The sequence below is a fragment of the Cavia porcellus genome, unplaced genomic scaffold (genome assembly GCF_034190915.1).
Source record: "Cavia porcellus strain 051 isolate PalLab524CR breed Dunkin Hartley unplaced genomic scaffold, mCavPor4.1 scaffold_13, whole genome shotgun sequence".
NCBI lineage: Eukaryota > Metazoa > Chordata > Mammalia > Rodentia > Caviidae > Cavia > Cavia porcellus.
The window spans coordinates 28171586-28199577 of NW_026947496.1; the positions used below are offsets into that span (position 1 = coordinate 28171586).

Here is a 27992-nt window from a genome sequence, read left to right on the forward strand (position 1 = left end):
TTCAGCAACAGAGATACAGTTTAGTAAATTACATATGTTAATATTTAATGTTAAAATATTTTTAAATTACGTATATAATCATGCACCACATAACATTTTGGTTAATGACAGACCACACATGGATAGTAGCCCTATACAATTAGATTATTGCTGTAACTAATGAGGTATGGTAGTGCACACTTGTACTCCCAGCAGGAGAATCATGTGCTCACGTCCAATCTGGGCAATTTAACAACTAAGATCCTCTTTTCAACAAATGAGCAAATAAAATAAAGGGGTGGGAAAGTATCTCAACAAGAAGGGCCTAGGTTGTAGGATACCAGATCAATATTTTTAATTGATATTTTTATATACTAGCAATGAACAATCTGGAAATTTGCAAAACAATTCTATGTACAATTGTATAAAAGAACAAAATATAAATAAATTTAAATAAGAAACTACAAAATACACTCTAAGAGCTACAAAACAAGGTTGAAAGAAATTTTAAAAGACTTACTAAAAGACATTGCATGTTTATTGACTGACAGCCTCAGTAAGATGGAACTATTTCTGCCAATTAACAGATGGACAGAATCCTTATAAAAATTCCAGCTGCACTTTCCCCCCAAGAAATAGACAAGCTAACTCTAAGATTCATGTGGAAAGTCAAAGAATCCATTCATAAGAGTCAAATAATCTTCAAAAAAATTGAAAGAATTACATTTCTTTTTTTATTTTTTATTTTTATTTATTTATTTATTTTTGTCTCTTTGAGATGGAGTCTCACTATCCAGTTCAGACTGGCCTGGAGCTCACTTCGTAGGCCAGGCTGGTCCTAAAGTTGCAACAGTCCTCCTGCCTCAGCCTCCTGAGTGTTGAGATTACAGGGGTGTATCACCACACCCAGCAGAATTACACTTTATTTGAAAAACTTACTCTAAAGCTATAGCAATCAAAATAGTGTACAAATGGCATAAGAATGATATACAAATCATGAAATAAAATTCAAAGTCCAAAAATAAACCATGGCATTCAAGGTCAATTGAGTTTGACAAGGCCAGAGCAATTCAATAGGGGAAAGAGTAATCTTTCCCAAAATGGCGCTCCAGCAGCCATCTATGGTGAATGCCCAAATTTTTAAAAAATGTATTAAAGTAAAAGATACATTGCCATTAACCTCTTTCAAAAACACTCCTCCTGTCTTTGAAACATTTATCCCATCTTTCTCGCCCTTTCTGAAGTAGCTCTTAAAGTCTTCTGTGAGTGTCTGTGTGAGATATAGTTCAAAAACGTGGTGAACACTGCTGCCAGGTGCCATCCAATGAAAAGGCCAGGTTTTGAAAACATGAGAACGGGTTCTCATCTAACTTATTCACCAGTTCTGGCACTGTGCAACTTATGGGTCTTCTCCACAGTAAAAATGACCACGAAAGGTCCACATTTTTCCTCAGTTCAGGATATCAAGGCAGCCACAACAGTAAGCAAAGACACTCACAAGAGAAGACTTCCAAAACTGTTTTAGAAGTGGTAAGAATGATGGCATACGTGTATCTGAGGCAAGGGGGGGGAGGGATATTTTAAGAGGGATTAATGGTGATGTGCCTTTTATTGTAATACTTTTTAAAATGTACATATTGAACGGATTTTTAAATCACATCTCATACAGAATGAAGTTGAACCTATATGTCATATAATATGCAGAATTTAACCCCAAGTGGACAAAAAGACCTGAACATAAAATATACAGTTATAATACTCTTAAAGTAAACTGTAGGAGTAAATCTTCATGTCCTTGGATTAGGCAATAGTCTTAAATTTCTTAGACTATAGTGTAAGTACATATGTACATTAATAATGAATTAGAATATTAGATTTAGAATTTTATACACTTTTTTTAGGCATTGGAGGCACAAGACCTCCCCCCCCAAAAAACCACAGTAAGTTGGATTTCACCAAAATTTAAAATATTTGTGCTTCAAAGAACATAACCAAGAAAGACAGACAAAAACAAGTGTTGGAGAAGATGCAGAAAAAGAGAAATATTCAGTTATTGCTTATAGGAACACAAAAATACACAGTGCTTTGGGAGACATTTTGAATGTTGCTCAAGGTGAAATATAGTTCACCTTGCCATGTGATTCTTCCATTTGGTTCAATATGCTGAACTGAGTGAAAACATGGAACTTTCATGGTCATTTTTAGTTCATCTTGCCATATGGCTCAGCAATTCTACTTCTAGGTTGATAACGAAGAGAACAGAAAACAAATGTCCAGATAAGGAAGGACCCAGGAATATTTACAGTGAATTGTATTTCACAGGTAAAATGTGACGTATTCATATGCTATTTATTATTCATTGATTAGAACAAATGAATGAGTTCACCAAGGTTGTAGGATACAAGGCCAATGAATGAACCTGGAAAACATTACCAAAGGAAAGAAGCCAAACCTAAAAGATCACATGTTGTATTATACCAAATAAATGAGAACTCTGTAAAGAAAAATGTATAAAGACATACATTTGGGGCTCCCAGAGGCTGAGGGAAAAAAGAAATGAGGAGTGGATGGGGTTGGAGTGATGGAAATGCAACAGAGTTAGTGGTGGTAACCACACAACGCATGACTAGAATATAAATCATTAGGTTGCATACTTCTAAAAGGCTAAATTTTATGATACATAAATTATTTCTCTAGAAGAAGTAGTAGCAAAAGTACCAGCAGGAAAGGAAGGAGAGAAAGAGGAGGAGGAAAAAGAAGAGGAGGAGGAGGGAGGACATCAAACAGAAAAAGTATATCAAAATAGTCGAGATTCTTCTACTTTTCTGATTTCCAATATTCTAAACATGGCCACCTTTACAATAATAATAAAATCAAACACTCATAGCTTAGAACTTATCCTCAAGTGAACTAAAACACCCTCTCTTTCTTGGGACATGGTGGAAAGTCACTTCAATGCTGACAGCACTGAAAGACAAGATCTGTTTCCAAATGTTTCCATCTTTGTGATGTTCCCTCTCTTGAAAAGGTTACTTCATTGGAATTTACTGGAATTGCTATTTCACATCTTCCTACCAGCCTTGCAGTCACCTTGACTTTGCCCTTCACCCCCAGTGATAGTATCAGCCATCCTTTTCAGTACTGGCACTCAGTCCAGGACCTTAGTTAGCACTGAGCTACATCTCCAGCCTTCTTCCCTTCCTCCTTCCTCTTGTCTGTCTATCCTTCCCTGGTTTTTTTTTTTTTGTTGTTGTTGTTGTTGTTGTTTGTTTTGTTTTGTTTTGTTTTGGAACAAGTTCACGCTACATTGCCCAGGTTTGGCTTGAACTTGCAATCCTCCTGCCTCAGCTTCTCAGAGTGCTGAAACTGCAGGTTCACACCACCATATGTAAATCAGTTCTCAACCTAATCTATTCCAATTGACTCAGCTCTGGCAGGGAAATGTCTGCTTCCTGCTCTTGCAGTCCTGGGTGGGGGATATATAAAAATTACTTGAGACATACATGTTCAAAGAAATCATTATGTTCAGTATCAGGTACAGAGATGATTTCAACAGGTGTTAACTTTAAAAATTCTTTGGCAACTCAATAAGATGACTACCAAATATCTCCATTTTACATTTCAGGAAGTTAAAACATAAAGAGGTTGACTAACTCGCCCAATATCATGGAGCCAAGACAGCAATCAGGCTGACAAAGTGCCACTACTTCTACCCTTTACCCCTTTACTGCTGTGGCTGTCTCAACAGGTCTTGTGCAATAGACTTAGAGGATCTCATGAAATCCCCTGAACAGCTGCATCTGTGAATTATAAATTCATAAGGTTAACAGTCTACCATCCTTTTGTCTGTGTAAACTAAAAGTGTTGACATCTAAACCTATACTCATCCTTTTTATGCCAAGTACATTTAATGTATTTGTACAGCACAATAACTAGTTCCCAGCTTCCTGAACTAGGCTGGCAGACCCAGGGTGGAGTTTACGCAGGAAAATAGTTCAAGACCAGGTGTCCCTTTTGAGTGGTGGAAGGAAGAGGAAGTTGTAGTCAAAGCAGTTGGCAGTTCTCCCCAGAGTAGTTTTCGACCTCCTTGAGGTGCATGGCTCCTCTTTTCCTAGGGGAAGTGGCAGAATACCTGTGGCATGGCATTTTTTAAAAAGTTAATCTATAAACCATCATGGTGGTACACACCTGCAACCCAGCTGCTTGGGAAGTAGAGCAGAAAAATCACAAGTTTCAGGGGAGCTGGGTGATTTAGTGAGACCTTGTCCCAAAAGAAAATAAAAATAATAGGGCTATAAATCAGTGGCAGACTGTCCTTCAAGACTATTCAAGGCCCTGGATTCAATCTCCAGTATTAGAAAAAAAGTCATTGGAACTGGTTTCTCAGAGACACATGGGTGAGAATGACCTTGATGTTTCATATCATACAGTATGGCCATAATAATTTAAGCCTGAAAAAAGTGAAAGTGACATAATCAAGGCCCATGGTTTAAAGGCCAAGAAAGCCACTACCTCAGATGCCTTCACAGGTAACCATCACGAAGGCCACCCTGCTACTGCCCACACGTGCTTATTCATATATGTCTTTTCACAAATGGATTATACCACGCATAGTGTTTATAATGCAATTTTTTGGCTTAAATTTCATAAATATTATTTTAGTTTCTTCAGTAGTATCACTTTTCAGATCTATCAGAACTAAAGTTTAACTCCACTTTTTAAAGGGCTAGGATTTAGTTCAGTGGCTCAAACGTTTGCCTGGTAAACATGAAGTTGTGAGTTCAATCCCTGCTACTAAACAAATAAACAAACAAAAACACACATAAACTCTAATTTTGACTTCTAAAATGTTTTTGTGAATGAATGTTCCTGTGCCTTTTGACACACTATGATTATTTCCCTGGACAATGGTCTTGGATGTGCAATTGCTCAGCCACAGGGGATGCAAGTTCTTAAGTCTGACAAGGTGCTGCTGCAGGGTTTGAGCTGGGAAGTGACATGAAGTGATTTGGATCTTTGAAAGCAAAGTGATTGAGAGCAAGCAAACTTGCAGTGGGATAAGGTGGAAAGCACTTGGCATGAGGCAGAGGCTGCATGGTTGAGGAGAGGCAGCTGGAGCTGGAAGGTACTGGACACAGAGGTGACCTCATTTATTATTGGTCAGGATGAGAGGTTTAAGGAAAGAGAAGACTCGAGGATGACAATCAGGCTTTATTCGACTGGGACCATTTACAGAGATGGGGAATCCTGGAGGAGGAGGGTTTGGAGGATAAATGGAGGCTGCGTATTAGACGCTCTATTTGGGCTGTACATTACATTGCCTATTAGAAACTGTTTTCCTCGTGGAGCAGTTGGATCACAGAGTTTGGAGCTCAGTAATGAGGCCAAAGATGAAGGTGAGCTTTATAGAGTCATAAGATGGAGTTTGGAGCTGTGGCAATAAATGTGATTACTTACGGTAATCACTTAGAGTTTTGATACAAAGGACTTAGGCAAGTGTTCAATTCTGATACTGAAAGTTTAGCCTGCAATGAGTCAGCAGTGCAGACTGAGAAAAGGCTGGGTGGTGGGGATCAAAGTCAGGAGGGTGTAGCAAATAGAAATGATGGCTCCCAAAGATGCCCGAGAACTAAGTGAGTTAGGTGACAAAGTGAAACAAAAGTCACAGATGACATTAAGTCTGCTAGTCAGATAATCTTAAAACAGGCAAATCATCCTGGGTTTTCTGGGGCAGCCCAGTGTAACTATTAGGGTCCTTAAGAGGGAAATGAGGGTCAGAAGAGAAACAGGGAGAGGAGGAGTGACAGCGGGACCATCAGAGGATCAGTGCTGCTGACTATGAAGATGGAGAGAGAGAATCTCTTCAAGCTGGAAAAGGCAGGGAAATGATTCTCCCCGGTAACTGCAAGCTGTAACGTAGCCTTTCTGTGATCATAATTTTAGCAGAGAGACCTCTGCTGTACTTCTGACTCACAGAAAATAAATTATAAATTTACATTGTCAGAAACCACTAAGTTAGTGAGCTTTTATTATAGTAACAAATAATAAATACAGGGAGCAGGGCAAGAAAAGCAATGTTAAGGAGGAAACAGTGGAACAGTGCACTGTTTGCCACTTAGAGTCTCAATAAGATGACAATGAAAAAGTGACCAGTGGGCTCGGCCACATGGAGAGCAGGAGCGACCTGATCAGAGTAGTTTAGTGGATAAGAAGGGACAGAAGTTCAAAGGAAAGCAAATAGTGGTGGGGTGGTGGTGAAGGACCAGTATGCGCAGACAACCATTTCAAAGGATTTGGCTATTTCAAGGTTAGAGAAATAGTTTGGGCAGAGGATCTCAGCATGAGTTCTTATGAACACGAGAGCATATGTTCATGCATGCATCTCCACACCCACTACTAGACAAGGACAGAAAGGGTGTTGCGTTGTGGGAATAGGGGGACAATTACAGGAGTGAAGCCCTTGATTAGACATAAGGAAGTGGGGTCCAGTATATGAGGACTAAGGATACCTTAGGAGTAGGGTCATTCATCCACCAGAATAGGAGGCAGAGAAGATAGTGCAGGCACTGAGGCCTTGATATATGTGATGGTAAATGTTGTAATCCACTTTGTGTTACTGTAACAAAGCACCTGAAGCTGAGAAGCTTGGACAGGAAAAAGGTTTATTTAGCTCACACCTCCTTAGGTCAAAGAGCAGACATCAGGATTACTGGGCCTCTCCCAGCCAGTAGGCACACATGGCAAAAACCAAACATCAGGGCAACTTTGCTCTATAATAACGATGGCAAGGTTCTAGAGCTTTCAATGACACAAAAAGCCTGCAGCAGCACATGTGCCACAGGTTCACCTGTTCCAGGCTTGTGAGACCCAATTCACTCCAGGTAGGGCTAAGCAGTTCTCAAAAAGTTTAACCAAGCTTCTTAAAAAAGACATCAGTCCATTTATGAGGCTGGAACCTATATGATCTAATTAGTTTTTAAAGGTTCCATCATTCAGCACCATTACACTGGCAATCAGATTTCTATGTAAGTTTTGGTGGGGACAAATCGTATTCAAACCATAGCTGTGAAAACAATGATTCTCCATTAAGGACTCCCTATTACTGCACCGTAAGGTCATGAAGGTAACACAAAATATCTAGTACTGTACGTGGCACACGCTTAGTAAAATATTAAAGTTAGCTTTAATTTTAGATGAACATTCAGCACTCTCTTTACTGTGCACTTTTTCAGGCATGTAATTGACCAGTTGGATGCATGTGTCCTGATCCCAACTAAACTGTACCTTTGTCCATATAACACATTGCCTAAACTAGTTCTTTTATTGAGAATTCCCTTTTACCCCCCACCCAGGCCTGCAGAAATGATGATCTATCAAAACTCAACATGAGATCTAAATATTAAAACAGAAACACTAAATCTACTGGAAGACAAGGTAGGTAAAAATCTTGGAGACATAGGAGTAGGCAGAGAATTCATGAACAAAACGCAAACTGCATGGGAAATACTTCAAAGTATCAACAACTGGGATCTCACCTTATTAAAAAGTTTTTGTACTTCAAAAGAAATCACCAACAAAGTGAAAAGAAAACTCACAGAATGGGAAAGAATTTTAGCCAACAATTGCTTAGATGAAGACTTATATCCAAAAAACATGAAGAATTGAAAAACATCAAGCTCCCCAGCAAATTCAAAGAACCTCTCCAAAAATGGGCATCTGAGATGAACACACATTTCTCAGATGAAGACATACAAATGGCAAATAAATAAATGAAGAAATGTCCACCATCACTGGTCATTCAAGAAATATTAATTAAAGCATTGAGATTTCATCTCACTCTGGAAAGAATGGCTGCCATCAAGCAATCAACTAATTACAAATGTTGGTGAGGCTGTGGGGAAAAAGGAACACTGCTCCACTATTGTTGGGAGTGTAGACTGGTGCAGCCATATGGCAATCAGTATGAAGATTCCTCAAAAAATTAGCATTGGAAGTTCCATTCAATCCAGCTATTCCCCTCCTGGGTATTTTTCCAGAAAAAATTGAAACGGTCGTGTCACAGAAATATATGTGCGCTCATGTTAATAGCAGCAAAATTTGTGCTGACTAAATCTTGGAAACAACCAAAATGCCTATCAACCACAGAATGGATGAAAAAGATATGGTATTTTTATACAATGGAATATTACTCATCTATAAAAAGGATGATCTTGAGGCCCTTAAAGGTAAATGGAGGCAACTTGAGAGTATCTTCATACGTGAAATAAGTAAGACTCACATTTGTAAATACCACATTGTCTCTCTAGTGTAAAAAATAATAAAAACTGAAAGAGTAATAAAATCCAAAATGTATAATAGATATTGTAAAACTGAAAGGGAAGGAAAATGCTCTAAAGGATATAACTGTATGTATGTTTAAGTGTGTAAGATAGGTGACCACATTAATAAGTTTTCATTAGATCATTGAACAGAATGGTTTGCACTGTCAATGTTTGAGTGTCTATCTACTTTTTATGCTTTGATTTTGTAACTTGAACAATTATCTCTAAGAGGATAATATGTAATTTATCAACTACTGATCTCTTAGTGTTAATATTTTGTTTGAAATTCTGTATTGTTTCTACCTTTTTGGGTTTTTTCTTTTTTCTTAAAAAAACTCAACATGAATGCTATCTGTGCCATGAAGATTTCTGTGACCTCCAATTAGATCAAATCTATGTTTTCTATGTCTATGGTAATCATTCTGAGCCATCGTCTGTCTAATGCACTGCTGAGTGGCAGTTTTAAGGGCTGTCACAAGGAATACTTTTACTGATAAAAGAAAATTTTAATAAGTTAAAAGTGTTTTAAAAAGTAATTTTGGCTTCAAACTGGCTCCATATTTGGGTAAAGTTTGGCTCAAAGTGGTCCCTGTACATAATATACTGTCACCTAGTGGATGTATAAGCAAATTCTAACCCAAACAAAACAAATGTCCCTGGAATCAAGAAACTGAGTCTCAGTCAATCACTACACCAGAATCTCCAGTCAATCAGCAGCTGAAAACCCACAAAAAATGACTTATAAAACAAATACCATCAGGTTGTTTCTGTACATTACACTTCTTTCCTCTGGCTATAAATAGAATTTGCACGTGGATGGCATATTACTTCAAATTGTAATTAAGATTTGAAAAATTAGATTTGCTATAATTTGACCTTCTAACAGAACAGACACAAGTTTATCCCTAAGACCAAGCCCTACGGTCTTTCTGCAGGAAAGAGTAGAGTAGGAAAGGACCCAGAGTGCTTAGCATAGGACAGAACTCTAGCTTCTTTTCTATCCCAGAAAGAGCCATTTTATTTCAAGTATGTCACTTCCCAACATTGTGACATGTCATCAAACTGCTGGGAGGATTGTGGACACAAACATAGTTTACCTTGTGTATTTTCACAGATAAAGTGTTAGGCCCACTGTTATGCACTGTGCCTCTCAAGAAAAATGTCATATCCTTGTTCTTAATTATCTACAAGATTGTCCTATCTACTGCTTCACGTAAAATTTTCATCAACATTGACTACTTACCATTTTGTACCTCTCTGTATCTAGTGCAATGTTTATAGTTGGCAAGGTCTCAGTAAATATTTGTGAAACCAATGAATAAATGAAAGTAGTATTTAAGAAATCCTCTGTGTAGGATTCTCCATATTGATCCTTTTTAAGGCATCTATCATTTTTAAGTCAGAATATATCCAAAGCTTCAAGAAAATTTGGAAATATTTCAACAAGAAGAACCACAGTAACAAGAGCAAAATGCACGGATCGATATTAATGGTATTTACCCAGCTCGTCTTGACAGAAGCTTCCCGGAGGATTGATATACTTCATAGTGCTCACGTCTAACTTCCAGTTGTGTTTTGTACATTTAACAGACCTGGATGAAAAAAGTATACTTAGGCTTATAAAATATCAGAAATAAAAATTAACATTCATTGTGCATTAAATGCACTGTTTGACAATGAAATTAGTTGGCTGAACACAAAATATATGAAAAAATATGGATAGTACTCAAATGCCCACTAAAATGCAATTGTCAATGTGGAATTTAAAAAATCAAGATGAACTTGCTGTCACTAAAATGACACGTGTTAGAGATTGATAGCAACAGAATAAAGTCATCTTCAGAATGAAGTAGTTTCTCCTATGCAGGAGAACTAAAAGAATGGGGTTAGCCTGTCAGTAAAATAGAGTAAAAATGAGAATTGGTTACATCAAGACTTAACTGCTCAAAATATTCAAGTATTTAAATGATCAAGCTGAACACAAAAACAGTATGAATTCTTTTTTTTTTTTTTATTTAAGAGGAAAAAGAGAAAAACACAAAACAAACCAAAGCGGCGTAAGGGTACACGCAATACAGAACTACAAAACAAAACAAAACAAAACAAAACAAAACAAAAAAACATAACAGTAAGAAATCACCTGCTAGTAGATTACACACTATCTTCTTGAAAATAGTTCCTCAAATCACAGTATCAAAGAACACAAGGTGGACATTCAAACAGGGAGACTGCAAACAGCTGTGTTCAATGTTCCAAAAACATTGATAAAGTCAGCTATTTAACACCCCCAAACACACTTGCTGTTATATCCGTTAGAGCTCTTTTTCTTTTTTTTTTTCCCCTCTCTTTTTTACAACAAAATTTACACATCTTGGATTTTATTACTCCTTAGTGCTTATTACTTTCTTTGGGCGGGGGGAAGAATACAGTCAAATATGGCAAAACAAAGCTGTCAGTCAATACCAAGGATAGACATAGCACATGGTGTAGAACAGAGTACAAGTGTATCAACAATGGTTATCAACGTTGTCCCTTGTTTCCTTAAAAAGAATTGTCTATCTTATTAGATATTATAAAGTTGGACAAAACAGTAGAGAACAAGACCAATAAAACTTAGGCATTGTAAACATTACAGGACTTCCAAAGAAGACAATAGTCAAACCAGAATGGGTATCTTAGTGAATCTTATTGTCTTCAAAGTAGTTGCCTATGTCTTCAAACTTCATGCTATCATATAGAATGGAACAGAGTCTAATCAGTATGAATTCTTGAAGATAATCCTTGTCTATAAACTACACAGAATGTCTAACACCAGAAAGCAGACACTAACAAAGATATTGCACAAGCAACAAAATCCTTCAGTTATAGTCAATCCACAACCCTAAGTGTACACACACACACACACACACACACACACACACACACACACAGTAGAAATATCAAAAAGGAAGGCATCAAAGTACCTCCCAAAACTTCCAATTTTCCAAAGCTGATACATAGGGCATTGGCTGAGGAAGGTTATAAGGGATCAAATCCAAACAGCTGAATTGTAGAAAGTGATAAATTGAAGAGGATTAATACACGGATTAATAAAGTACTCAGTGTGTTCAAAGATGATATAAGCAGATAATAGATTTGATAAACAAAATGATCAATGAGCTCAGAGAAGACATTAATTAAAACCCAGATGAGCTAAACAGCACAATAAAAACAGAAAAGACCAGTTTAACAAAGAATTAGAGTCCATGAAAGTTACCAAGGAGATATTTTTAAAAGTCTATTGAAATTATGGGCAACAGAGGTGAGAACAGTATAAGAACAGATTGTCAGAACTAGAAAATAGGGCGTATTCAGGTAACTGTATTCTCCAAGATAGCTTAACAGCAATACAAGAATATGGAAAATGGATCCAAAAACTGCTAATGACAAAAGAAGACCAATTTTAGGTTAACTGAAATTAGTGAAAAATCAGAAGTTGGGGAACATGGCATGAAAAACTGTTTATAGAAATCAGAACAGAAAATTTCCCATGTATGGGGAAAGAATTTAACATGGAGATGCAAGGCATATAGAACCTCACATAGCCAAGATCAGAAAAGTAATTCTCCAAACATTCTCGTCAGAGTCCAAACACTGACTCAAAAATGAGAGGACTCAATGTAAAAAGAAAACTGTAAACATAAATACAAAGAAACTTAAAAACTGTTAGAAAAAAGTAATAAATTACTTATAAAGGTAAACCCATAGATGTCTAAACATACATATTAAAGTCCAGGAGAACTTGGAGTTAAGACTTATAAGCCCTAAGAGAAAACAACCTCCAACCCAGATTAATAGATTGTGAAAGCTGTCTTTCAAAATTTGTGAAGAAATAAGGTCTTTTCATGACAAAGAACATTTTCAGAAATCATGACTACCAAAACCAGTATGCCAAAACTTTCTCACGGATATCCTAGAAAGAGACAGTGAAGCCAATAGTGCCAAAAATATAGTGGAATAAATACATCAGGAATGGTTATCAGATATGCAGAAAGGGCCAAAAGGAATGAGACGGGAAAGTAAGGTAATGACAGGAATAAGTCAATACCTTTTAGTAATAACTACCAGTTAATGATCTTAACTCCCCAGTAAAACACACAGATTAACAGTCTAGACCAAACAACAAAACCCAACAGTATGCTACATGCAAGCAACATAAATTTGTTTATCTTGGTATTGGGAATGAAACTCATGATCTTGCACTTGCCAGGCAGGTGCTGTGCCTCTGAGCCATACCCTGGGACCTGCAAAAAAAACCACATTTAATTTCCCCCAAAATTTACAGACAAAAAATCAGATTGGAAAATAGCACACCATGGAATGAGAATCCAGAATCAAGCAGGAGTAGCTATCCTGCTTTCAGAGAAAGTAGGTTTCAAGCAAAAACTGATCAGAACAGACACAGGTCCTTTGGTTAAAAAACAATTCAAGTAGGACAATTATAAATATATATGCACTGAACACAGATACAACCAGCTTCACAAAACAAACGCTACTGGATATAAGAGATCAGATAACATCAGTACAAGTGGCAGACCTCAATACCACAGATCACAAGCTATACAAAAACAAAAAGCACAAGGAAATATCAGAAATATCAACTACACCCTACTGTAGTACAATAAGATTAGAAATCAGTGGCAAAGGAAACCAAAAAAAAAAAAAAAGGTTATGTAAACACACAGAGGTTAAACAATATACTCTTGAACAATTAGTGTCACAGAAAAAATCAGTTTCAAGAACCAAACAATAATGCCAGTAAAACATACTAGAGTGTATGGGACACAGTGAAAGCAGTCATAAGAGGGAAGTTTATAGCCATGAATGCTCACATCAGTAAAATAAAACTAGCCTAAATAAATGACTTACTGATATATCTCTATGTCCTAGAAAAATAAGAGCAACCCAAAGCCAAAGCTAGAACAAATAGACAAAAATTTAAAGATCAGAGCAAAAATTAATGAAATTGAGACTAAAAAAAAAACCAATTCCGAGGGCTGGGGATTTAGCTCAGCGGCGTAAGTACCTGCCTTGCAAGCAGGCGGTTGTGAGTTTGATCCCCGGTACCGATAAAAATGAAAAAGACAAAAAAAAAAAAAAAAAAAAAAAAAAAAACAATTCTAATAATCAATGAGTTGAAGAACTGGTTCTTTGAAATAATGAACACATAAACAAACCTTAAGCAAATCTTACCAAAAAAGATAAGAAAAAAACCTATAACTATGCAATTAGATGCAAAAAAGACAAAATCTCAATGGATACCACTGAAATTTAAAAGACTATTGGTAACTACTTCAAAAACTTGCACTTCATCAAATCAGAGAAGACTGAAGAAATGGGTATACCTCTAGATACATAGGAATTTCCAAAAATGAACCAAGAAGGTATAAAAAAAAAACCTTGAATAGTCCAATAATAGGCAATGAAATTGAGGCAGTAGTAAAAAAAAAACCTACCAATTAAGAAATGCCCTGGACCTACTGAATCTACCTGTGAATTCTACTGGAATTCAAGGGAAGGTCTAATGCTAATACCCCTCAAGATCATTAATGACATTTAAAGGGAAGGAATACTGGCAAACTAATTCCTGGAAACTAGCATTATTTTTATTTAAAATTGAAACAACAGCCAGGCATGGTGGTACACGCCTGCAATTCTAGCACTCAGAAGACAGGAGGATCACCTCAAGTTTGAGACCAGCCTGTGCTACACGGTGAGTTCAAAAAAGCCTAAAATACATAGCTAGATCCCATCTCAAAAAAAAAAATGGGACAAGGACTCAATTTAAAAAGAAAACTATAGGCCAATATCTTTAATGAACATAGATACAAAAATATTCAACAAGCAAATACTCAACTGTGAATAGAATGCAACAAATCATTAAAAGAATCATGTATCATGACCAAACAGGCTTTACCCTGAGGATGCAAAGATGATTCAATATAAACAAAGGAAAAAATGTACTTTATCACATAGACAGATGAAAAATGACATAATCATCCCAATACATACAGAAAGCCTTCAGCAAAATCTAACATCTGTTTATGAAAAAAAAAAAACCCTAAAGAAAGTATGTATAGAAGGACTTCATCTCAATCTGATAAAACATATTTATGACTAAACCACTGGTAACATCACTTTAAATAGGAAAATACTGAAAGCTTTTCCTTTAAAATCAGGAACAAGACAAAGATGTCCATTCTCACCATCCCTCTTTAATACGCTCTTTGAAACTTTAGCCAGAGCAGTCAGGCAAGAGAAAATACAATAAAAGGAGTACATATAGGAAAGGAAGAATTTAAAATATAAAACATAATTCTTCATGAACAAGACCCAAAAAATCCACCAAAGGACTCTAGAACTAATAAATTCAGCAAGGTAGCAGTATTCAATATTACACAAAAATCAATAGAGTTCCTATATACCAATAATAAACCCACCAGAAAGAAATTAGGAAAACAACACAGTTTGCAATAGCTTTAAGAAAAATTAAATACTTAGCAATTAACTTAAAAAGTAAGTGAAAAATGCCTACAACAAAAGCTATAGAACTCTGAAAAAGGAGATCAAAAAAGACATCAAAAAAATAGAAAGATGTCCCCTGTTTCTAGATAGGCAGAACTAGTGTTGTGAATGGTAATACTTCCAAAACTGATACATAGATTTAATACAAAACTAACAGTGTTCCTCATAGAATTAAACAATATTAAAGTTCATATGGAACCAGAAGGCCTGCTGAAAGATAAGATAAGTAAAACTCTTGAAGGCATGGGAATAGGTAAGGACTTTCTGAACAGAGCCCAAAATGCACATGAAGTAACATCAAGAATTAACAAATGCGATCATAGCAAATTAAAAAGCTTCTGTTCAACACAGAAAAAAACCACCGGAGTGAAGAGATAGCCTATAGAATGGGAAAAAAATTTGCCAGATACTCCACAGACAGTGGACAAATATCTGCATATAATGAGCTCAAAAAAAATTAAGATCCCTCAAAATAAAAGATGCAGTCAAGAACTGGGCAACTGAAAAGACTTAGAAGTTGTACAGAGTTATCAATAAATACATGAAAAATGCTCAACATTTCTTGCTATTAGAAAAATGCAAATTAAAATAACACTGGGATCCCACCTTATCTCAGAGAGAATGGCCTTCATCAAGAACTTTAATAATAAATGCTGGTTTTTCTGCTGGCAAAAAAGGAATTTTCTACACTTTTAGTGGGAATGGGTGCAAGCACTTGGGAAATTCTTTAGAAAAACTCCATTCAGCCCTACTATTTTCCTTATAGATGTCTTCTGAATGTTATTACAGTGACATATGCATACCCATGTTTAGAGCAAGACAACTTACAATAGCTGAATCTTAAAAGTGACCTACATGTTCATCAACAGATAAAAGAATAAACAAAATATTGTGTTTACATACAATCAAGTTCTACTCTGCCATAAGGAAGGATAAATTAGAGTCATTTATAGAAAATAGATGCACTTTGAGGCCATAAGTTAAAGAGAAATAAATCAGATAAAAAAGATTAAATATTATATGGTTTCTCTTATATGAGAAACCGAAAATACAAATAACTTATAGAGAAAAATAAAAGATAGACAATAGGAAACAGGGAGATAGATATTTTACAAATGCGAAGGGGACCATGAGATGGAAGGGGAGACAAAGGAGAAGTAAAGAGAATTAAGCTGTCTTATACATATGTACCAACTTCTGACAATGAATGTGATCATTATATACTGCAAACATATACTAATAAAAATTTAAAAAATTTCAGATTGTGGTTGTCAGATAAAACACATGATACTAAAGTATGAATTTCAAATAAAAATGAATAGTTTTTAAAGGTGAGTGTGTCTCATACAATATTTAAGATACATTTATAGTAATTTTTGCCTATACATTAAATGTAATTGAATATATAATTTTTATTTGCTAATTCAACTTTACTTCAAAACAGCCACCAAACTGTAACCAAACAGGATGGCTAATACCTTTCCCCAGTTTGCAAAAGAAAAGTGTCCATGAGCTTTCACGAATGGTGTGCTTACAGGTAAGGAAGAAACAGTTCAACATCTTTTCTTTATTTTGGTAGTGTTTATGGTCTTTCTATTAAGAGTTTAAGAATTTTCAACCAAGAAATAAGCCCAAATCAGAAGCATCAAATTTTTTAAAACTAAAAATGGCTACTCTAACATATATATATGAACTGTGGTAACATTCTGACCTTCATATATCCAATTTGAAAATGTTCTTTTTTAACTCTAAGGTAAAATGTGTATTCCTCATTTCATGTTATTAAGGATTACTTTATGAAACCTCCTTTCTCATTAATGAGCAGCCAGCAACATTTCAAAAATGAAGAAGGAATTTAGCACCATCACTGCCAAACAGACAGGGCCCTGGGAGGGAAAGCTGGCAGGACCCTGTGCTCTTGGGGGCAGGGACAGCAGTGTCACACACAGGAGAGGCTACGACAACCTAGACCTAACAAATGAGAAATGCAGCTTCTATGACTTGTTGACTGGTTTTACGTCAAGAATGGCAGATCGGCTGGAACAAGTCATTCACTACTCTTGCTGAATCCTGGAAAAGGCAGATGAACAGCGGCAAAGACAAGTCAAGTGGAAATCTTGGGATCTGGAGATACACATGGAGGAATGTGGTGTGTAAATTCCCACAGGGATGCATGTTCAAGGCACAAAAGGTCAACAAGCTATGTGTAGGGACACAGCCAAGACAGCGGACTCTGCTCTCAGAACAGCAAAGAGGACAGGGCAGACCTGCTATAAAATGGGCCCTGCATAGTTAGCAGCAAAATGATCACCATCAGTCACTCCCACAGCTTTGGGGGAAAGAGAAAAAGATCAGGGTGTGGCAGAACAATCAGTGTACTTAGGTGATCAAGCTGTGTACAAAACTACTGAGTTCTTGTAAATAGTCCTTGTCTATGAGCAATGCAAGAAGCCTAGGGAATAGTTCACAAAAATATGAGCATTTATTGGGTGCTGATGACTGTACACCAACAGATGACTTCCTGTTCAGTAATTTCTGTAAATCTGACAACATTTAATCCTCTCAGGAACCACACAAAGTAGGTAATATTTTCATCTTCACTTTATAAATGAGAGGACCATGGCCTAGCGAGGCTATGAGGCTTGCTACTGATTTGGTGAATTCTAGAAACATATCTCTAACGAGCAGTTGGAGAAGAGACCACACATTAACCACTAACCTCAATGTTTCCTTAAATGGGTAGCCAAAGACCCACTAGTGAAACAGCTTACTAAGAAGAGAGAAAAACCAGATTCTCAAAATTACAATTGGAAAAAGAAAATGTCCACATCCTGATTATTACAGAGACACAACCATGTTTGAAGCTTCTCTGACCAGAATTCAGAGAAAAAAAACAGTAGGGGATCATACTGGTTCTTGACCCAGTGCCTATAGGTTCTCCTAGAGCAGATTTGCCAGCTAAAAGTATGCACTATCATTTGCTTTGGACATATTTACTTTAAAAATACATTCACTGTTTACGTGAAATGCAAATATAATGGGGCAGCCCATGCTTTCCTTGTCAATCTGGCAATTCAGCAGGGCCAAACAAGCTCCAGGTGCATCAGTGGTTAACGCAGACAAATCTAAGAATGCATAGAGCTTGGGCTGTGAAATTAATCTGTGTGGCAAAGGAAGCCAGTGTGCAGGTGTGCAGACATTCTAGACTTGGGTGACTTTCTTTTATATAGCTGTAACTGGTAATTTTTGAATTACCACCCATCCCCCTCTGAGAACACCAGCACTGAACTGCCCATAAACTCCCTGAGAAATAAGATTAATGACACAATGGAAGAAAAATGAGGCTGGTCCGATGACAGTGGTTTATCAGAACTTATTAACATTTGTGTCACTAAAGTTGGTATACCACCGCCCCCCACTGCTAAATTTGACTGGTTTAAAAAAAAAAAGGAAAGAAAAAAAAATGACCAATGTAAGGGCCAAAATCCTACGGATTAAGTTGAGCTGAAGAGAACTTGGAAAGGGGTTAACAACCACTCACAGCATCAGACTGACAGAGCAGAAGCTCAAGAATCTTTCCATTCGCCTCCAGGCAGTGCTACTATCTCTGGAAAAGAAAACCAACCTGTCCCAGCATTGCTGCTGTGCTCCAGAAAGGCATGCTGGATATGGTGGAGACAGCAAAAGCATTAGCCTTTCCAAGAAATCACCAGGAGAGTCACTGTATTGGACAGTGCCAGCTGGGCTTCTGCCGTCTTTGTTTTGTAATCGGCCAGAAAAATCCTCTCTGCTTTCCAGTAGTGTTTGGAAATGCACCCCTGGCCTACCCGCTTATGCTCTTAGGGGGACAGGGAAAGCAGTCTTCTAGGAGGTGGCTGTGAGCTCTTCCCATATACAGGCAAACACTCAAACACAGAGATGTATGGAAGCTGGACATTTCACTCTGTATCAAATTGAAAATAAGCTCAGGAGGGAAAAACAAGCCCAATGTAGAGCTCTGAGATCAGAGAGATCTTAAATGAAGAATTAAAACTTTCAAAGTTTACTGTAGGAAACAATCTGCTGATGGGTTCATTTAAAACTTCTAGATCAATACAATGCCAGCAGAGTCGCCAGTGAGAGCAAAGAGTGCTTGATACCTTCCATCTAAGTCCTCGATGTCTTTTATGAACAGGCCTCCTTGGTGCTTGCACAAATTCTTGCATGCCTTCAGGTGGCCCTTACTCTTGTACAAGATGTAGTCTTTGCCAGTGCTCTTATTTCGAAAAAAATTGATCCCCTCTTTGAGATTGGCCACTTCAACAGGTGACAGACACAGCAGGGTCTCAGTGGTTTGTTTCAGGCTATAAAAAGAAGCATTTCAAAGGGAACATTAATAGTATCAGGTGGGATCATTCGGAACCCACAGCTCAAAGCCCCTCCCTCCAAGCACCCAGACTTGGTGGCCACCTGGTGGGGGCCTGCCTCCCCGCCTTCCAATGACGCATCCTTCCTCTGAGGATCCTCTTTTCTAAGGAACCCAGAAGCTTCTCACTTGCCTGTCCATCATCTGCCAGCTCCGGGGTATTTCCAAAGAGTTGTAGTTGCTCTTTCCGTTTCTCTCACTCTTTTGTTCCCACGAGGTATTAGTCTGCCTGCAGAGAGAATGTTTACCCCCAGTTCACTATTTCATTTCCGTTGGTGCTATTTCCTCCCTACACCACACCTCTGTCACAGCCTGGCCCTGTCTGTGTTCAGTCCCAGGCAGCAGCAGTGCTGTCCCAGGCTCCTGCATCTACCCTTTGCTTTGTGTGGAAGCAGCTCCACTCCTTCATCTCTCTCCACCATCTATCAGCCTCCAGGCTGAAGCACAGCCCTGTGGCCCCTCCCAGTCTGGCCTTGAGTCCCTCCCAGATAGGGTCCAATAAGCTGCATGTGCACCTTGTCCTGGAGAAGGCACAGTACCTAGAAGCCTCCTGCTTCCTTGCACAGGACAACTCTTCAAGTACTCAAGTGTTGACTCCAAGTTTTCTCTCCCCACCACACTTAGCAGATGTGGTATGTCTTCAGGAGCTGGCTGTTTAACAAATTAACCCTCCTGTGGCACTCGAGTTGAAAAGCTTATGAAAATCTCCAGCAACAAATGAGCATTGGACCTTTCATATTATTTTTCAATACAGATTTCACATTTCTTAAAACCCTATTAATAAAAACAGCCACTCTTTGCAATGCAACACTGAATATAGCAAAATACTAACTTTGTCAAGAATGTTTTCAAAATGTAGCCTTCTGCATACCCGTGATACAAAATCCAGATGTATATCATTTAATTTTTCCTTTTAATCCAAACTGAATGTGACCAAATTTATCTTCTCCTGTTAACTTGGCTTTTGGGCTCAGGCACATTTTTACTTTCATTTCTAGAAGTACTTTAATTTTCTTAAAGAGAAAATAGAAATACAGATGCTCCTTATCTACTGACCTACGTGTTTAAGTACTGTTTGCGCTTAGGACAGAGGTGTGCTGTTCAGATATATGACCTGCTGCTGCTGCTGTAAATCTTGTTTATGAAGCCTCAATGTCTTTTTGTTGTACAGTACACCTTGTTCATGCAATGCGGTAATTTCTGCTGATTATAGTTGATAGTATGGTACCGTCATTTTGTGTTTAAGGTGACTTTCAAGATATCCTGTTTCTTGAAATAGGTGCTAATTACAGAGTTGTGTCCATTTTATGAACATTGTAAAAGTTGTACTCTCATTATTTGTGTGATTTTTGTGAACATAATACTTTATCAAAAACTATTTTTTAAAAAAAGTTGTGAATGTTAGGCATTTTGTCCCAGTGATGAGAAAACTGACCAATACACCCCGTGCCTTCCCTTGCCCGCCTGTTCCTCCCCCTCAGCTCCCTTCTTCCTCTCTGATAATTTCCCTTATACTTTTATGCTGTCATTTTCCCACTAGATTTCACTTAAGAGAGAAAACAAGTGATACTTCTCCAAGTCTGGCTTATTTTGCTTAACATAATGATCTCCAATTTCATCCATTCTTTGGAGATGACCTGATCTCATTGTTCTCTGTGCCTGAATAATATTCCATTATGCATATATTCACATTTCTTTCTCCATTCATCTGTGGATGGCACCTAGGCTGATTCTGTAATTTGACTATTGTGCACTATACCACAATAAATTTGGATATGTGGGTATTTCTGTAGTATGGAGACTATAACAAGGAGTGGTATGACTGGATTGTATGCTAGTTTTATTTTCAGCTTTTGATGAATCTTCATATTGATTTTCATATTAGCTGTACTAATTTACATTCTTATCAATGGTGTAAAGGTTTCTTGTATGCCCACATCTTTACCAGTATTTATTTTTTCCCTGTGGTAGGGGCTCAACCCAGATAGGCAAGCATTCTAGCTAGTTTCCCACATTTTATTTTATTTTATTTTATTTTATTTTATTTTATGCTGAGACGATTTCACTGACCTTAAACTTGTGATCCTTCTACCTTGGCTTTCTGAGTAGCTGTGCCCACCTATGTTTTGTATTCTTTATGACAACCATTTCTTCTGCAGTGAAAGAGTATCGCACTGGTAGTTATTTGCATGTTGGTAATGGTTGCACCAGTCTCCACTTCCAATAACAGTGGAGAAGAGTTCCTCTTTCCCCATAGTCATTCCAGTATTTTTTATTATTCAGTTTCTTGATTTTAGTGATTCTTTTTGGAGTGAGATGTAATTTCAAGGTTGTTTTAATCTTCATCTCTCCAATAAACAGTGATGAAGAATATTTTTTCATATATTTATTTGCTATTTCTACTATATCTGAGAAATGCACATTCATCTCAGGTGTCCTTATTTGGACTGAGTCTTTAAATTTGGGGGGTTTGATCAACTGAGGTATAGATTAAAAAGATGTGGTATTTTATACAGTGGAGTACTACTCAGCTATAAAGAACGATAATCTCAAGAGTTTTATAGGTACATGAGACCATACTCACAGAGGATATACATCAAACTCACACGTGTAAACATCATATTATCTTCCTAGTACAAGAAACTGAAATAATCCAAAATTTATAATAGATACTGTGAAAGGGAAACAAACTGCTGAAAAGAAAAGAACAACTGGGATGAGAGAAAAAAAGGAAGGGGAAAAATATATGTATATCTCAGCTAAGATAATTATATTACTAATTTCTTTTAGTTCATTGAAAAAGTTTGTGTTATATTGTTTGATCAATTATTCACACCCATAGCTTTTAATCTGAGCAACTACTTTCAAAATAATATGCAATAAATTAGCCACTGTCAATTTCCTATTATCTTGTTTTGAAATTCTATATAATTTCTACTGTTTTCTTGTTTTAAGTAAAAATTAATTAATTAATTAATTAATTTGAAGCATCTGATTTTTTCCCAATTCTTTATATACTCTACATAATAGTCCTTTGGGAAAAAACTGGCAATTTTTTTTCCCATTCTGTGGATTCTCTTTTCACTCCATTGGTAGTTTCTTTTGCTATGCAAAAGAAATATGATATCCCAGTTGTTGGTTCTCTGTGACAGTTGGGATTTTGTTCATGAAATCGTTGCCTACCGCATTGTCTTCAAGAGTGATACCTATTCTTTTTTTCTAGAAGATTTAGTGTTTCAGTTTTAATATTAGGATCTCAGATCCATTTCAATTTTAGTTTAGTGAGTAGTGATAGACATAGGTCGAGTATTAGTCTTCGGTATCTGGAATGCCAGTTTTTCTGTCACCACTTATTAAAGAAGCTATCTCTCTTTCAGTGAACATGTTTGGTTCCTTTGTCAAAGAGAAGGTAGCTGAGCATGTTTGGAGCTGTTTTTGCATCTTTTAATCTGTTCCATCAATCCTTAGGTCTGTTTTGTTGCCAGTACCATGCTGTTTTTATCACAGTAAAAACAGTAAAGTAAATTTACTTTGTAGTAAAATTTCAAGTAAGGGATTGTGACACCTTTTGCCTTGTCTTCATCGCCCAGACTTGTTTTTGTTGTTCTAATGCTCTTCTGTTTCAAATGAATTCCTATTTTGGCCATTCGTAGCCTCTATAATTTTCTAAATGCCTTTATTTTTTTAAATCAGTTGTCCCAGAACCATTTGTAAAACAGGCTCTCTGTTTTCCAAAAATGTTTTTAGCTCCTTATCAAGAATGAGATGGCTGACCTTCTCTCCAGCCAGGAAACTTAGGTGGTGGTTGGGGTGAGTCCGCATGCCGTCCCAAGCCCTGGGAGACTTTAAGATCATTGCTCCCAGAGCTCAAGGACTTTCCCAGATCCTAGCTACACTAGGCTGCACTTCACAGGTTTCAAGTCTGTCCAGGCCATGCCCATTGACTTTCTCTCAAACCGGGAAACTCAGCTGGTAGCTGGAGTGAGCCAGTACACCATCCCAAGCCCCGGGAGACTTTAAGATCATTGCTTCACTGGACCCACCCAGTTCCCAGCCACACTAGACTAGCCATGGGAGTTTTGTGGACTGACTATATTATGCCCAGTGACCTTCTTCAATTATGGGAGTTGAGAGCAGGTGAAGTGAGTTCCAGGGCATTGGTCTTTGCCTAGGGAGAGTTTTAGCCCATCATCCACAGTGGTTAGATGCCTGCCCAGCTACCTGGAACACTGAAGGTGGAATGGGAGGGCCTAAAGGCCTGACTGGACCATGCTCAACAACCTCCATTCAGTCCCAGAAACCTAGGGCATAGGAGACAATTTCCAACACTTAGAACAACACTTGAAACACAGAAATATAGGAAAATGACAAAACAAAAGACCAAAATGCAATCTCAAACTTCCAGCCCATCCCAAGAAAGCTTAGGAGCCATGTACATAGGAGAAAATATATGCCATACACCTGAAATACCTGTATTAATAGCAACTGAAATAAAGAAGCAACTCTGGGAAACGTTAAAGGAATTCAAACTAGAAATAATCTCCCAGGTAAAAGAAGAAATGTTAAAAGTAATGAAAGAGATGCTGAACACATCTAAAGAAGACACAGTTAAAAAATTAAAGGAATGAAACAAAAATATAGACTCCCTGGATGAATAATTTAAGAAACAAACAGAATACGTGGGCAGATTCAAAGAGATACACAGGAAATCAAAAATTTCATCAAAAATTGTCAAAACCGACTCAACAAAGTGAAGATAGAATTTCAGACCTCGAAGACAAGACTGCAGCTAGTGAACAGGAAAGGAAAAATCTTTTTTTAAAAAACAAGGAATCAGGAAATAACAATTCAACAGCTACAAGACGATGCAAAGAAAAACAACAAAGCTGATAGGGATAAGTGAAAAAGAAGGGAACAACACAAATGATATCAAGATGCTATTCACAGAAGTAATAGCTGAAAATTTCCCAAACATGAGAATGGAAACTGACATTAGGATTAGTAAAGCATGTAGAACTCCAAATAGCCATAACCAAAATAAAACTACACCCAGACATATAATAATCACCATCCCAGAAATCCAAAGAATAGGATACTAAAAGCTGTCAGAGAGAAAAGACAGATTACCTATAAAGGAAAGCCTATTACAATCACAGCAGACTTCTTAACACAAACAATGAAGTCAAGAAGAGCATGGAGTGAAGTATTTCAGATCCTAAAAGAAAATGATTTTCAACCTAGACTGATGTACCCTGCAAAATTGTCCTTCATAATGGATGGAGAAATAAGATACTTCCATGACAAAGAACAGCTGAAGAACTTCATGATCACCAAGCCAACACTGCAAAGAATACTGAAAGACAGTCTAGATACACATAGGAAAAAAACCACTAAGCAAGGTAGACATATAAAAAGAATGGAAAGATAAAGATGCAACAGAAGAAAGATAAACATGTCAACAATAAGCCAATATATAACAGTTATAACCATTAACGTAAATGGTCTCAATTCACTAATTAAAAGAAACAGACTGGCAGAATGGATCAAGAAACAACATCCAACGATATGCTGTCTGCAAGAAACTCATCTAACTCAAAAGGAAACTCACAGACTGAAAGTCAAAGGATGGAAAACAATACTGCATGCAACAGGAATGGAAAAAAAAGTGGGATAGCTATTATGTTTGCAGATAATGTGAACTTCAAACCAAGAATGATCCTAAGAGATAAAGAAGGTCACTACATACTGATTAGGGGAAAACTTAAAGAGGAAGAGATAACTATCTTAAATATATGTGCACCAAATTCCAGAGCACAGAGTTATACAAAGCAAGTATTAGTAGAAATGAAAAATCAAATTAGTAATAACACAATTATAATAGGAGACCTTAACACACCATTGACACCAAGGGACAGATCAACCAGACAGAAAATCAGCAAAGAAATGACAGAACTGAATCACACCTGTGAACAAATGGACTTGATAGACATATACAGAGTGTTCCATCCAACAACATCAGAATATACCTTCTTTTCAGCAGTACATGGGACATTCACTAAAATAGACCATATACTAGCTCAAAGAACATATTTAAATAATATAAAAGAATTGAAATTATCCCATGCATGTTATCAGATCATAGCTCCATGAAACTAGAAATTAATGATAAAAGAAACTGTAAAAACCCCACAAACACATGGAAATCGAATAACACACTCTTGAGCAATCAGTAGGTCACAGAGGAAATTAAAGAAGAAATTAAACAATAACTACAAGCAAGCGAAAATACAAATACAACATACTGGAATCTGTGGGATGCAATGAAAGCAGTCCTTGGAGGAAAAGTTATTGCGTTGAGTTCCCACATCATGAAAACAGAATGAATACAAATAAACAACCTGATGCTACACCTCAAACATCTAGAAAAAGAAGCGCAAGTCAAGCCCAAAGCCAAAAGAAGGGAGGAAATTATAAAAATCAGAGCAGAAATTAATACAATAGAGACTAAGAAATCAATCCAAAAACTCAATGAATCAAAGAGTTGGTTCTTTGAAAGAATAAATAAAATTGATAAGCCCCTAGCCAATCTTATTTTTAAAAAGGAAAGAAACAGCTCAAATTCATGCAATAAGAAATGAAAAAGGTGAAATCACTACAGACCCAATAGAAATACAGAAGATCATCAACACCTATTTCAAAAACCTCTACTCTCATAGGTTTGATAACGCCAAAGAAATGGAGAGATTCCTAGAAACATATGAAGTACCAAAGCTGGGTCAAGAAGATGTAAAACTGGCTGAATAACCCAATTTCTATTAATGAAATTGAAAATGTAATTAATTAAGCCCCTACCTACAAAGAAGAGCCCAGGCCCAGATGGATTCACTACAGAATTCTACAAGAAATACAAAGACAATGCTGACACTCCTCAAACTCTTTAATTAGCCAGGGATTTAGCTAAGCGGCATAAGTGCCTGCCTGGCAAGCGTGAGGTCATGAGTTTGATCCCAGTACCCCCCCCCGAAAAAAACCTCTTTAATGAAATTGAAAAGGAAGCAATTCTTCCTAAGTCATTCCTGGAAGCAAATATTACTCTAGTACCAAAACCTGAGAAAGACCCAACTAAAAAAGAGAACTATAGGCCAATCTCCCTAATGAACACAGATGCAAAAATCCTTAATAAAATATTGCAGGATGCAGCAAATCATCGAGGAGATTATACACCATTACCAGGAGGTATTCATCCCAGGCATGCAGGGATGGTTCAACATATGTAAATCAATAAATGTAATCCACCATATTAATAAAGCCAAAAATAAGAATCACATGATCATTTCTATAGATGCAGAAAAAGCCTTTGATAAGGTCCAACACTCATTCATGATAAAAACCTTCCAGAAAATTAGAATAGATGGTCTTTACCTCAATATGATAAAGGCCATCTATGACATACCAACAGCCAGCATCATATTAAATGGCCAAAAACTGAATGCCTTTACCTTAAAATCAGGCACAAGACAAGAATGTCACTTATCACTGCTCCTGTTTAACACAGTACTGGAAATATTAGTCAAAGCAATAAGACAAGAGAGAGAAATACAAGGGGTAAAGATAGGAAAAAAGGAAGTTAAATTATCAGTATTTCTGGATGACATGATTGATACTCTACGTAGAAGACCCCCAAAAGTCCATTGAAAGACTCCTAGATATAATAAAGAAATTCAGCAATATAGCTGGATACAAAATCAATACTCAAAAAAATCAATAGCATTTCTATACACTAACAACAACATCACTGAGAGAGAAATAAAAGAAGCTACACCCTTCACACTAACATCCAAAAAAATGAAATACTTAGGAATTAATCTCACAAAAGAAGTAAAAGATCTATACAGGGAAAATTTCAATACCCTGAAAAAAGAAATTGAAGAGGATCTCAGAAAATGGAAAGACATCCCTTGCTCATGGATAGGAAGAATAAATATTATAAAGATGGCCATTCTCCCAAAACTGTTATACAGATTCAATGCAATCCCAATGAAAATACCATCAACATACCTCATAGATCTAGAGGAAATCACTCCTAAAATTCATCTGGAACCAGAAGAGACCTAGAATAGCAAAGGCAATTCTAAGCAGCAAAGGCAAGGCAGGAGGCATCACTATGCCTGACTTGAAGTTATACTACAAAGCAACTATAATAAAATCAGCATGGTACTGGAATAAAAACAGATCTGAAGATCAATGGAATAGATTAGAAGATATAACCACAACTACCAACACACTCAACCACCTTATCTTTAATAAAGACATCAAACATGTTCACTGGAAGAACGACAGTCTCTTTAATAAATGGTTTTGGAAAAACTGGCTCTCTACATGTCAAAAACTAAAACTAGACCCATGCCTATCACCATATACTAAACTAAAACCTAAATTGATCAAAGATCTGAATATTAAAACAGAAACACTAAATCTGTTGGAAGATAAATTGGGCAAAAATCTTGAAGACATAGGGGTAGATACAGAATTCATGAACAGGAATCAAACCACACGGGAAATACTTCCCAAAATCAATAACTGGGATCACCTCTTATTAAAAAGTCTCTGCACATCAAAAGAAATTTCCAGCATAGTGAAAAGAAAACCCACAAACTGGGAAACTGGGAAAAAATCTTAGTGAACTGTCCCTCAGACAAAGGACTTCTAAAACATATAAAGAA

General features: G+C 36.9%; 1 protein-coding gene across 7 annotated transcripts in view; it reads right to left on the reverse strand.

The window, feature by feature from the left end:
- LOC100712642 (cytidine monophosphate-N-acetylneuraminic acid hydroxylase) overlaps window positions 1-27992 on the reverse strand; it is a 378296-nt gene that overhangs the window by 38641 nt on the left and 311663 nt on the right. For all 7 annotated transcript variants that reach the window (XM_063259971.1, XM_063259972.1, XM_063259974.1 and 4 more), the window contains 3 exons: window positions 19403-19498; window positions 19004-19207; window positions 9801-9892 (listed from right to left, as the gene is read on the reverse strand). In XM_063259971.1, coding sequence (XP_063116041.1) covers window positions 9801-9892; window positions 19004-19207; window positions 19403-19413 — 307 coding nt within the window. In that variant the 5' untranslated portion in view covers window positions 19414-19498. The remainder of the gene's footprint in view (window positions 1-9800; window positions 9893-19003; window positions 19208-19402; window positions 19499-27992) is intronic.